This window comes from Branchiostoma lanceolatum, chromosome 10 (genome assembly GCF_035083965.1).
Source record: "Branchiostoma lanceolatum isolate klBraLanc5 chromosome 10, klBraLanc5.hap2, whole genome shotgun sequence".
NCBI classification, from domain to species: domain Eukaryota; kingdom Metazoa; phylum Chordata; class Leptocardii; order Amphioxiformes; family Branchiostomatidae; genus Branchiostoma; species Branchiostoma lanceolatum.
This window is the reverse complement of record NC_089731.1, coordinates 2,380,049-2,392,955: the sequence shown is the minus strand read 5'-3', so window position 1 is coordinate 2,392,955 and position 12,907 is coordinate 2,380,049. Positions and strand designations below refer to the sequence as shown.

Sequence of the window (12,907 nt, the reverse complement as noted above, 5' to 3'; positions counted from 1 at the left end):
CTACATAGCAATTATTTCATCAGACATACAATATGTATATGTAAACAGTCATCCTCGGATTACAATGGACAACCAAGATGTACAAAACAAGATACAAAACAGCAACTATTCGTTTGTATGTAAAAAAAGAATTCAAATTCAAATCTTACAAAATACGTATTTATCATGAATGATCATTTGATTTACGGACTTGAAATTGCCAAAAGCTCACAAGATACTAGTACCCAAAATAAGGTAGAAAAAAGTATTTTAAAAAATGAGTTTTACCAAGGAGGTTAAAATAGTTTTAACCTCCTCGGTTTTACACAGTTAGTAGTATTTGGGGGAGTATCAGCCAAAATGAATAGGCCAAATTTCTGATTCCTAGCCACAGCTGATTATAAGATCTTCGGAATCTTGCACGGTTGTCAACACATATTTTCACACCTACATAGAAACATACAATATTGATATGTGAAAGGAAGGCAGCATAAAGGATTGATGGAATACAATGTATGACAGTAATACATTGTATTAGCCACCCTCCTCCAGCAAGGTCGAATCACTTGGCAACAAAGCCTCAAGAATCGACCCTGCTCTTTTGTCCAAAGGTTTTAGTTTTGGTGACATTACTGACAGTTGCTCATAACTGATTAATGAGCAAGCCTAATTTGGCTGTTTTGAACTCAAAGTAGCGATGTAATATGTAACCTGATTGGATGATAGCTTCCGAGTAACCTTTGCAGTTTTTCACAAGATGAGCTTGTGCCAATCCTCTGATTGGCTGAAAGCTATAGTTGGTGGTGGCGTCACCAAAACCTAAGACCTCGGGCCGAAAGAGTAGGGTCCATTCTGGAGGCTTTGTTGCCGAGCGATTTGACTCTGCTAAAGGAGGGTGATATTAGGAAACACTGTTTCATCCATTGCTTCTCATGTTTACTGAGGCACTGCACTACAGCAGGCAACACTCTGGAGCATTCTGAACTCGGGAAGGCTCTATGGGCTGGGCCATGGGATTATCTAACAAATAGATGTGCAGACGAATATATGTATGGAATTTACATACATTATGAAAAAAACACTTTATCATTAAGTGAGGTAATCTATTTCAAATGATATCTTAAATTTTACTGCCGGCATCCAGTAATGTGTTGAAATGTTGGGGTTCCAGAATAGTGCTCTTAAAAATTCTAGAATGAGCTGACAGTTTCACATGAGTGATATGTTGTTTCTTTGAAATATAGAAAATCTGACAAAGTTCATCTTCAAATACACCTTCATCCCAAGGATTTAGGGGTGATCTAGAAGAAGCAAAGTTAAAGAAAGACAATGCAACAACATATACATGCAACTACAATCTTTTCATTTTTTAAGTGTAGCTGCATCTTGGATGATTAAAATACAAGTCTATCAATGATTACTTTCCAGCCCTGAGCTTTTCAGGAACCCAAATTATAAAAAAAATATCTTAAAAATAAAGATATAAGAAGAAATCATCCTACATCTATCAAATTTCACTGCATGACAACACAAAAGATTATTGATATACGGTACATCAGGGCCCCTTGAATTAACTATCCCTGAACACATGTACAGCCGCGGGGCATCTGGCACATTTGATTCACCTCTAGAGTTACATCTCCACAAAGCCATGTGACTGAAATAAGTGGTTTCGGTTCGCTAAAAAAAGTTGCGTAAGTCTGTTTCTTCTGAGGCAAAGTTGAAGTGTAATTTCCAACACAAAAATTGGACATAAAGGGGGCCCCTATACACTTGCTGCAACTTATGATTGCACTGCTCACCAAGACTGGGGATGAACTGTAAAAAATTTGGGTAAGTGTCAGAAATAATAGTTCAACTTTGCTTCAGACTGACTTTTACCGAGAACATACTGATGAACTTTCAAGTCCTTTTCTTGACAGTGATTTTCACATGTTTCTCTAGAAGTTGGCCTTTAACCCCTAGAGGTTGCCTTTGAACTCTAGAGGTTGGCCTTTAACCACTAGAATTTGCCATTGAACCACTAGAAGTTACCCTTGAACCCTAGAAGTTGGCCTTGAACCCCAAGGAGTTGGCCTTGAAACCCTAGAAGTTGACCTTGAACCCCTAGAAGTTGCCATTGAAACCCTAGAAGTTGGCCTTGAACCCCTGTATGAAGGGCAGCCCAGTGCCGACCCGCTGCATGTAGTCCAGGTACTGCTCCCCGAAGAAGTTCAGCAGGGTGACCTCCTCGTCTTCTACTCGCTCTCGGAAGAAATGCCAGGAAGCCCAGGTGTAGCCGACAACGCACACAGGGTTACATAGTAGCACCTGGAAATAACAATAAAACAGTTAGTGCCAGGAGGACAATGGTTACAGATGGCAAACATCACCCCAGAGCCCTTAACCCATACTGCATTGCGACCCTTTCAGTCTCACATGCAATAAAGGCAGCACTGAAGCAGTGTGACAATGCTGCAATGCATACATTAGTAACTGCAGATACAGACACACACAGAAACACTCACTAGCACACACACACACAAACACACACAAACACACACTAGCACACACACACACTCATTTACACATGTACAGACACGCACACACACATGCACACACACACTCTCTCTCTCTCTCTCAGACACACACACTCACACACACTCACCAACACACACATTCACCAACACACACACACACACAGACAGACAAGCTCCTCTTTTGGAATACAGTATTGTAATCATCCCTACCTGTGTGCCTAAACTCCAGTAGAACCACCCCACATACGCAGGATGTCTGCACAGCTGATAAACACACACACACTCTCTCTCTCTCTCTCTCTCTCTCTCTTACACAAACTCGATACACGCACTCTCACAGACAAGCTACCCCCTAGGAGTACCCTAGTAGTACAGTAATCCTCCCTACCTGTGTGCCTAAACTCCAGTAGAACCACCCCACGTAGGCAGGATGTCTGCACAGCTGGTACACCCCGTGGGTCACCAGCATATGGCTGTCCACCTTTTTACTCTGCACGATGTGGTTGAAGTTGGACTTGGCCGTCAACATGGCCACTTTCCGCAGTAACTCGCCCCCCACAACCAGCAGCAGGCCGGCGTAGTGCAGGAATGGCAGCTGTTTCATGTCTGTAGAGGAAAGGGGAAAACATCATCAAGTTGGTAAGTCACTGGATAACAAAGTTCTTTGTTCACAACCAATGAGTTAATATCGTCTGAGTGATACATGTATCCCTAACAGGGAGTTTGCAGACCACGAACTGGAAGCTAGTCGATGTTTCAGTGACACCTAGCTGCAGTGCAATATGAAGCAGTCAGTATTGCCCTGACAAAAATGACAGACGGTCACAGAAACATCTGCTAGGTATTAATGCATTTGAAAAGAACTTTGTAACCCAACTATCTGGCACTAAAATCGGCAAAGTAGCTTAAATTTTCAAGTCTTCTCAAAAGCTACATCAATTTGTTTTCTTATTTCCTAAACATTTCTAAGCAAAAATTCAGCAAGAGATCAAGAAAGAAACAGAGGCCTGAATGAGTACATGATTCTGAATCACTGTATTCACTCCCTGAAACTGTGTGAACCTGAAGAAAGGTACAGACCTTCTCTTCAGAGTTCAGACCCTGTTTTCATGTTGATCTTTCATCTTTTGAATCTGAGAACCAACATGTCGTATTGGCATGGCCTTCTTGATTATCAGAAGATAATGAAGATGAATGCTTGAAGCTAGGCAACAAGCCTGGCAGGAAGTGTGGGATCCTGGGAACTCTGACAGCTGTGTTGCCATGACAACGGCTTCATCCTGGTCTAGACTGTAGTCCAGGAGAAAACCAACAAACAAACAAGCATGACTTACCTGGGAATATCCATGCCTCCAAACCATGGCAATGGCTTCATTCTGGTCTAGGCTGTAGTACTAGTTCAGGAGAAACCAAACATACAAACCAACAAACAAACATGACTTACCTGGGAATATCCACGCCTCCAAATTAAACCATGGCAATGGCTTCATTCTGGTCTAGGCTGTAGTACTAGTCCAAGAGATACCAACTAAACAAACACACAAGCATGACTTACCTGGGAATATCCATGCCTCTAGAACAAACTCCACCCAGCTGGCGACGGCCGCCAGTCCATACTCCATACTGTGGTTCAGCAGGAACGAGTCCAGCGACAGAGACTCGGGGTTATAGGTCGCCGTGACGATGAACTCTGAGAAGTGGAAGAAGCTGAGCGCACACATGTACCAGCCGAACATGTACCACTGCGCTGCGCTCAAGCTCAGCCATAGGCCCAGCCCGAACGCCAGGCCCAGTCCACACGCACGGATCCCAACCTGAAATGGGGCAAGAACATATCAATAACGGGGTCCTACTGTTGAATCATGTTCAAACTAATAATCTGGCTGACACTTCCGGGTATGCAAACACGCATTGCATGGTGACAGGAATTGTGAGTCATATGTCAAAGGGGAAGGCCACTGAGACATCATAAACAAAAACATGTCTCGTAACAGTCTGGAGTCTTCACCTTTGACAATATACCTGCAATTCCTGTCATCTCGCATGCGTACTTGGAAGTGTGAACAAGCATACATTACAATACAATTCTTATCTGTTAGAGAATACAGACTTTTGATATGAAGTCATCTGTGCCATGTTGGATTACAGCGTACATCTCTTAAACACACCAATCTAATTAACCGCCAACGTCGTCTCAGGGGATTCAACTATGATTCATGTGGCGTCAGCGAAAAGCCTCTATACACTACTATTATAAGCGTGAAATATAGAATGTTACAGACTTTCAAAGATGGAATATTCCTGAAATATAAGGGGTCGTTTAAGATGAAGTAAATGCTCCACGAAAGACAGTGGATAATGTCTGAAACGTCTGACTGTTTCAAAATCTTATCCAGTTGCTTGAGTAATTATTTTTGGCGTATCTTATTACCTGGATGTCTAACCTTCATCAACGTAAATGCTCCACTCCTTCTTTCACTACCCCCCCCCCCCTCATATGCAACATGATACCACAGAATCAAGTTCAACATCATTCCCCTGCATGATTGTGGGGGAGGGGGGCAGGTGTGGTCTGTGGCCCAACTTCACTTCAGATCAAATTCTCCTTGACAAACGTCGACATGATATTCATTAATGTTAAAGCAACTTGTATGTAGAAGAAAATGTATTAAATGCCATTCTAATCGAATTATTATGTACTGCCAGTTCAACAGCATGCGTGTTTCTCTCACGTTTTACTAGACTGACAGGACTCACAAAACTACAACATGGCGCTGCAACCAGGTTAAAGTTTGGTACAGTAGTTGACGAACAGAAACAGCCCCTACCTGGTACAGATACCCCCTGCACATGAACAGCAGAACCCCGTTAACCACAGCGGTGTACAGCGCGGCACCGTACGGGCTCAGGTCCGACAACTCCCGTAGGTGGAAGTGTGTGAGCATCGGTACCAGTACGACCCCCGCCCCCACCGCGAAACAGGTGCACGCCACCCGCTGTTCCAGTATCATCCCAGCGTTTCCGTCCTGTACGTCCCCTAGAACACGTAATATCCGAATCTACAGGACATAAACCTGTTGTTTTGAACGTTATGACAGGTAAATAGCGTCTTATTCATGAATTTGCGAACCGGAAGCTTAAACTCTGACCCGGAAGTTGCAATTGGCTCGGTCAGTGGGACAGGTTACTACAATGTGATTGGCTGCGTAATGGTAAATACTTACCACTGATTGGTCAAAACTATTCCCGGTAGTGTTCTGATTGGTTAAAGCACAACGTTCAGGAAATCTGCACACTGTCCCTGATAGAACACCTGGGAAACCCGTCCAGCCACCGCCCAACCGAACGGGAAGTTGGAGAGAAAAGTGGAGAAAAACGTTCAAAATAAGGTACGTAAACACCGTCTTTAAGATCCAAGGGCCTTCTAGACGCGTCTTGGGTCGACCTATGTAGAATCTGTGGGATTTCTGTTTAGTTAGAATCCTTATAACCATTGTGGTTGCACAGTAAACAGGCACCGAACGATTAGATCGCTCAGAAGACATTATAATATTTGCATGGAAGGATCAGACGCTTGTGTCATGAATGGACCGCGATCAGTGATCGTAGCACGATTCTTCATCAACCTCTCAAATTGTAGATGCCTTCATTTTGTTCAAAAACAATTCATCTACTCAGCGATGGCGATTTATAACGATCGTAGCGCTCTTGGCGGTCTAAAGTCCAGTATTAGACCAGTTGTCTGACTCCATGACAGCATGCATTCCTATGCAAATCCAACCAAAGAACTCTTCAAACTTACTGAATCTTACTATTGTGTTAAGAACCATCGTGATAATCCTCTGTTAGAACAATTTTAATGCTGATTAGTCAGGATTTAGGTCTTAGTTTGTTGATAGAAAGTATAATTTTGATGCATTGATTCGACCTAACAGTCATTTTGGGCCACACCCCAGGCCTAGTAACTGATTACTGGCCATTTCCGCATTCAAACATTGCTCATAACGTCATCAATATTGGGGAGACATCTTCGTAGAAAACACCACAAGACGCCTGTGTTATTTCTACATGGATGCCACCCTGGGTTTTCCATTTCGCAGCTACTAAATAAACATCAACAAAAACCTTGCTATGCCATAAATAGATTTGTAATGCAATAAGGCTTGCAAATAATATAATGTATGTTTCAATCAATCCTTGTATGTTACTTGTAGGTCATATCTGTTGTATTTATACTGATGTAGCATTCTTATGTGAGACAACAGTTAGTAATGCTGGCAATGCAGTATTAGGAAGTGATGTCATCCTGAAAAGGAGTGGGTGTATATAGAGGGGTGGGTTGTGGTTTTTGTTTTGGTTTAGTCAATGAAATGAAAAATCAGAAAACAGACAGTGAGTGACTAAGAACAAGTAAACCAATAAGTGATGCAAGCAATGTATAGTGAGGTGTGTGGTTCCTTAAAAAATGAAAGAGGAAGGGGAAAAACAGAATCAGGAAATGAAAAATTAACACTGCATCAATCAATCAAAAGTTTGTCTAAACAGCAGCAAAAATGATGGTAGCCAGAAATTTTGTCTCAGTTACAGACAGTTTAATGTAAGGAAACCCAAGAGTCGTTAGGTTTGTTCGCGGGGGTGTTTTTCTGCTTGACCCTAAATCGGCCTGGGTTTGTGATTCAAATTCCAGAGGAATTCTTGGGTGTTGCCAGCGGAAAACAGGGTTTGAGTCCTGTCACCTGATTGGAATGTCATCGGTATGAGACATCTTACATGGTCCCTGCATTGTGCCAGAGTGACTTGATCGTAGTTCTTTAAGTATTCTTGTTGTGTGGCCCAAAGGACAACATCAGTAACACTAACAGAGACAAATTGATATGTACATACAGAAGTGACTAGAATTCTTGCCAGCGCTATGATAGATTATATCAGGTTTCATAGAAATATGTCACACATCAGGCATGATAACAGGCCTAATTATGTGGCATGGCTTTCATGGAAAATGTCAATATGTTGGTGTAACTGTAAGGGGTTTTGTAAGCAGGTTTTGCAGCTTCCTTAGTCCAACCTTGCAGCAAAATTTGGCTGTAGAACAAAGACATCAACTCACCCTTTTAACATGCCTTCTTTTCTTTAAGGAATAACCTCCAATAACTGTAGAATTGATCTAGACGGCAGTTAGTAGCCGGTTACTGTAGAGATATTGTAATGGGAACATAGATGTGAGGTTTTAAATCTTATGATATTTCTGTTGTTACAGTACCAGTGGACGAGTAACTATCGTACCATGCATGAAGGGCATGGTAGTGGGAGTTAGAGTTAGAGTTAGGATACTAGTTGTGGGAATTGAGGTACATTAGGTTATTGTGTTCACTAGTGGGAACACAGATGTGAAGTTTATTATGAATTTTTGTTGTTCCAGTACCAGTGGACCAGTAACCATGCAGACCATAAAGTGTGTGGTGGTGGGAGATGGAGCTGTGGGTAAAACCTGCCTCCTCATCTCATACACAACCAACAAGTTCCCCTCAGAGTACGTCCCTACGGTAGGTAACGCTTCTGTACTTTCTTCTACTCAGTCACTTCTTGTCAAAAGTCTGTCGGCTGTTTTGTTTCAACATGTAGAAGAGTATGTAATTTTCTTGTACAGTGTCTCTTGTTCATATGCTATGAATGTGCGTTGGCTGCTTTCTTTCAATATGTAGTGTTATCTACTCTGTCAGACAGCCTGACTTTTGTTCATGTGCCATGAAAGTCTATCGGCTGTTTTGTTTCAACATGTAGAATATAAGTCCCCTCTATGCACAACCATTGGTGAGATTTAGATGAAGAAGCTCATCCTTTTTTCATAAGTAGATTCAAGTTATTCTTGCTCGGGTACAATCATGTCTTGGCTTGACCACGGTTCCATGTCTCCATGATAATCTTTTCATCAGTTAAAATGATGGATGTTGTGTTTGCAAGAGAAATGCCTCATATTTGTTATCTGTGTTTACAAACAGGGGTCTGAGGAAAAGCCTGATTGTAAACAAACTGGAGGGAATCAGGCTTCATCATGTTGAAATTTATTTGTCCAAGCAAGAATAAAAACATTTGTGACAGTTGATATAGGTCTGGTCTATGCAATAGCAAAAACACTGTCAGTGTTCGTTGTACGGCACTTGACTACACTTTGATGTTGTACTGACTGTCCTGAACTTGCAGGTTTTTGACAACTATGCTGTGACTGTAATGATTGGAGGAGAACCCTACACACTGGGCTTGTTTGACACAGCAGGTAAGTTTACACAACTCAGATCTCCTTGAAATTTATAAGCATTTTGGGTGAAAAAATCCTACTCCAAAGAGTTTATGATAAGACAGAAGTAAGTTCATGTTATAATTTATATGTTTCGAAACAAAACTAGCTTCCATCGCTGCATGTTGATTAAGTAGGTTTCACTCCATGTTTGCACCCAGTGTGCTGCATCCATGTAGAGCGGAGCAAGCACTGTAGGAGAATCCTCACTAGGTAGAACATTTGTAGTAAGACGTACAAAGTTTAGGTATGGCATGGCGCACTGCGTGCCTACGCTGGTGTGGTTTGCTGAAGGTTGGTTATACTGGCTATATAGATACAGAGGAAATGTTCTTTTACTGGGGAATCTCTGTTGTGTTGAGGCTACTATAGCTGGTAATTGTTTGCTTACTGATGTACCCCCTTGTTTTGTCACAGGACAAGAAGACTACGACAGGTTGAGGCCGCTCAGTTATCCCCAGACAGATGTATTCCTTGTGTGTTTCTCTGTCGTCTCCCCGTCTTCGTTTGAGAATGTAAAAGAAAAGGTGAGTCACAAGAACCAACTCCCTTTCTTGTTAATGATATGATAAAACCGAAAAAGTGAAGATCCAGTAGGAAGATTCGAAAGTACATTAGTCTTGAAACCATTCTACCTTGTGAATGTTAAGGAAAAAGCAAGTCAAAAGAACAACACCCTATCCATCTACTTTTATCAAGAAATGAAATTGTGAAAATCAGGTCAGATGATTTGAAAATTCATAATTCTTGAAACCCCTCCTGGTTGGAAAACAGCATTTCATCATAAATTATGTGTCAATAAATGGCACACAATTGTGTGGGGGAGAAGAGTCTAATGCATTTTAATGAAAAGACAAGTTGTTTATAGTAGTTGTTTATCTCAATTGAAACAAAAATTTGACTGTGGCACACTGACAGACAGATAAATGATGCACTATCAGTTACCACTGACTGTAACAAAGGTAACATGTGAATGACCTTGAGGCTGACATTTGACCTTGCCGTTCCTTCCCAGTGGGTTCCAGAGATCACACACCACTGTCCCCGCACACCATTCCTGTTAGTCGGAACCCAGGTGGATCTCCGCGACGACGCCGGAACCACAGAAAAGCTGGCTAAGAACAAGCAGAAGCCGATCACGGGCGAACAGGGGGACAAACTGGCGCGGGAACTCAAGGCTGTCAAATACGTGGAGTGCTCCGCTCTCACACAGGTACGGACTCCAGAGATCTCCCTAAAGAATGGAACAGTGGCACTCCTCCATCCTGTTCTAATCTCAGCTCCATCCTGTTGATTTTCAAAGTTGGGGTATTTCTTACAATATTTCCCCAGCTAAGTCTGTAATTTTGTTAAAAACTGGAAATTTCAGAAGTAAAGCTGAAGTTGCAGGAAGTGACTTCCATTTATGTCAGAAAAAGGCAAATTTGATTTAACTTTTAAGTTGCTCTCCTTTTGGAGGGTGTGCGCCCCCCTCCAGACCTCCCCTCTCGCAACAGGTATCCTGTGCTTGGCACCCTTCCCCCATCCTGCTCTATATTTCTGGGGAGATCCCTGGACTGAGGAGAACTCCTGTACTTTGTTACCTCTCCTTCCATCTTTTCTTCTTGCTTTCCCTACCTCTTTGAAATTAGATGTGCTATGCTGTAACACAGGTAGTGTGTTCCTTCTGCCTTTTCTTTGGCAGTTGTGAACGGAAACCTCAATGTACTCATTCCTGTAATCATTTGCTTATTTCTTCATTCGATGGTCACAAGAGCCACTATAATGAAATGACTAGGACAGGCAAGAATGGATCCATGCTATTCTTTTTTTGCTGGTTGTCCACATACGATTCTACTACCTGAAGACAGTTTTAGCTGTACACACGCAATTTTGGAAAAACTTGGTTTATATTTTTTTACAGAAGGACTGAAAAATGTAAGAAGAGGAGATGTCTGTGGTCGATGTTATTTATTGTTTACAGAAAATGTTGAACATGACAAATTGATGTTTGTGGTTAATATTATTTGTTGTTCATTGTTTACAAGAAGGGTTGAATAACAAGTTTGTTTTTTGTTTACAGAAAGGGTTGAAGAACGTGTTTGACGAAGCGATCCTGGCAGCACTGGAGCCTCCCGAACCCAAAAGGAAGAGAAAATGTGTCCTGCTATGAGCCTGTCTGGGGAGGAGGGGGGAAGGGGGGAGGGACAGAAGGAGGGGGTGGGGGAGGGGAGGGTACTCACTTAGCCAACCATGGCATTGTCCTAGGGGGACTTCAACATTGTCCACAAGCACTGATCACCATACAGACGGAAAGGCAGTCTTATATTTCCAGACTTAAATCCCTACACCCAAACTTGTGAATGGATGTACAGTGAAGCGCATGCTTTTCTTTATATCACTGTTTCTGTGATAATGTTTAACTGTAGACTTGTTTGGCTGGAAAGCTTGTTGGAGATTCCCAATTTCTAGTGCATTTCCAGATATAAGGCCACACCAATTTATTTTGTTGGTTCTCATTTTTTTTAATTATCAAGAGGGGAACATGAAAACTTGCATCAAACTGCAGTCACTCCGTAAGACTGTCTACCAATGTTCAGACTTCCCTTCGCTCTGTTTTCCACTTCAGCATTTTTTTTGTCTAAAAATATGAGAACCAATGAGTTAAATTGATGTGGCCAAACTGACCAGTGTTGAATCTTGCTACATACACAACATGGAAAACAAGTATGAACTACATGAGTTTTCTCAGACCTTGGAGGACATTCTTATTATCAAAAGACAATTAGGTAGCGGGTTGGGTAAAGAAGTGACACTGTGGACAACAAGACTGCACAAAACTACAAGAACTAGTGGGAATGGAAGGACAAGATGCAGCATGCAATGAATGAACTTCATGACCAAATTACTGGATTGAGACGTCCTCTGATTCCTCTATATGGCACTGATGGATAATCAGTAACTTGTAAGAAAGAATGTAGTTGATTTACTGTGGTAAGGATTTTCCTGTACATACTAAGTAGTGTAAAGTTGAGAACTATGATAGTGATGTTTTACAAGTTTCACGCAAGTACATGTGGGATGTTGGGGTGGTAGAACTTTGTACCAGCTCAGGCGACAAATGACAGATAATCTCGAAATGATAGAAGAAATGCCACAAGAAGTTTGTTAGTATTTTGCAGCTTTCCGTTATCAATGACATTTAATTTAAATCAATAGAACTTAGCCAAATGATGCATTCACCTATGTTCTATATTGTGTAAAGCAGTAATAGATGTACAAGACATTACTTATCTAGGTTGGTTTTTCGTTTATTCTATATTTTGCAGAGAAATACCTGAAAAAACAGGCCGGAACTTTGCATGGCCTGAGACAAAAATGTGCTCACAATGATAAACTCTTAAGTACCAACATGGAGAACTGAATAAATTGTAAAAGTATCTTGGTCTGTGTATTGATAAATGTTCTATTGTTCCTTGTAGAAAGTTTTATATCAGTGACAATGGATACACATGATCTATATAATGAGCTGTAAGAAAGTGTTCCAATTGCCTTTCTGCAAGAATGAGGTTTCTTTTCTGTAAGGCTGCCCAAATTTGATCAGATGGTTCATACATTTTTAAGACATAAGTTGGGTGGGGTAAAGCAAATGAAACCGGAAGATTCGCAGGTCCACATTGAAACTTACACAGGAAAGCTCTACCTTACAAAGTGGAAAGGCAAGTCTGCCCTAATATTACATTTGAAAAATCATGAAAAGGAACCAGGCAGAATTGCGAAGTTACTAACTGTAAATTGATTTATTTCGTCGAGGCTTAATTTCGCGGTAGAAGGAGGAAGCGGTAGACAATTCTGTAACAGCAGTAATGGATTTGAAACGTATGTTTTGTCAAAACCACCTCGATTATCTTAAGACTTACAGTATGTCCTTATTTTCCTAATCCGACAAAATCATCAATACCTACCTACGTGTACCTAGTCCCTTGACCTCCGGGTCGTTGGGGGGACAATGTAGCAATGAAGATAGACAATACCTTCGCACGATTTCAAATGCACAAACAATGGCGCATGAAACCTCAAAAGGACACACTTGAATCATTCTTCTCACTTGGCTTCCAATGTGAGCATGGTCGCC

The 12,907-nt window shown here is 41.5% G+C and overlaps 3 protein-coding genes across 3 annotated transcripts in view; 2 read left to right on the top strand and 1 right to left on the bottom strand.

Annotated features, from left to right (window-relative positions):
• Positions 1-12,907, top strand: part of LOC136444123 (U6 snRNA-associated Sm-like protein LSm4) — a 178,407-nt gene that overhangs the window by 2,308 nt on the left and 163,192 nt on the right. The gene's annotated exons all lie outside the window — the stretch shown is intronic.
• On the bottom strand, positions 1,430-5,673 carry LOC136442829 (protein-S-isoprenylcysteine O-methyltransferase-like). The gene is made up of 4 exons (XM_066439786.1): positions 5,327-5,673; positions 4,054-4,312; positions 2,887-3,104; positions 1,430-2,289 (listed from the first exon to the last, which is right to left on the bottom strand). Exons 1-4 carry the CDS (start codon positions 5,507-5,509, stop codon positions 2,107-2,109), a joined length of 843 nt encoding a protein of 280 aa, XP_066295883.1. The 5' UTR covers positions 5,510-5,673; the 3' UTR covers positions 1,430-2,106.
• On the top strand, positions 5,753-12,212 carry LOC136442830 (cell division control protein 42 homolog). The gene is made up of 6 exons (XM_066439787.1): positions 5,753-5,887; positions 7,918-8,041; positions 8,700-8,772; positions 9,211-9,320; positions 9,809-10,006; positions 10,856-12,212. Exons 2-6 carry the CDS (start codon positions 7,937-7,939, stop codon positions 10,943-10,945), a joined length of 576 nt encoding a protein of 191 aa, XP_066295884.1. The 5' UTR covers positions 5,753-5,887; positions 7,918-7,936; the 3' UTR covers positions 10,946-12,212.

What these genes read in the sequence shown, in the direction of transcription:
- LOC136442830 (XM_066439787.1), top strand. Translation starts at nt 7,937, where the DNA reads ATGCAGACCATAAAGTGTGTGGTGGTGGGAGATGGAGCTGTGGGTAAA. An exon ending in CCTCAGAGTACGTCCCTACG is followed by an intron (nt 8,042 to 8,699) that starts GTAGGTAACGCT and finishes CTGAACTTGCAG; the next exon opens with GTTTTTGACAACTATGCTGT. An exon ending in GGGCTTGTTTGACACAGCAG is followed by an intron (nt 8,773 to 9,210) that starts GTAAGTTTACAC and finishes GTTTTGTCACAG; the next exon opens with GACAAGAAGACTACGACAGG.
- LOC136442829 (XM_066439786.1), bottom strand. Translation starts at nt 5,509, where the DNA reads ATGATACTGGAACAGCGGGTGGCGTGCACCTGTTTCGCGGTGGGGGCG. An exon ending in GCAGGGGGTATCTGTACCAG is followed by an intron (nt 4,313 to 5,326) that starts GTAGGGGCTGTT and finishes GCCCCATTTCAG; the next exon opens with GTTGGGATCCGTGCGTGTGG. An exon ending in ACTGGAGTTTAGGCACACAG is followed by an intron (nt 2,290 to 2,886) that starts GTAGGGAGGATT and finishes TGTTATTTCCAG; the next exon opens with GTGCTACTATGTAACCCTGT.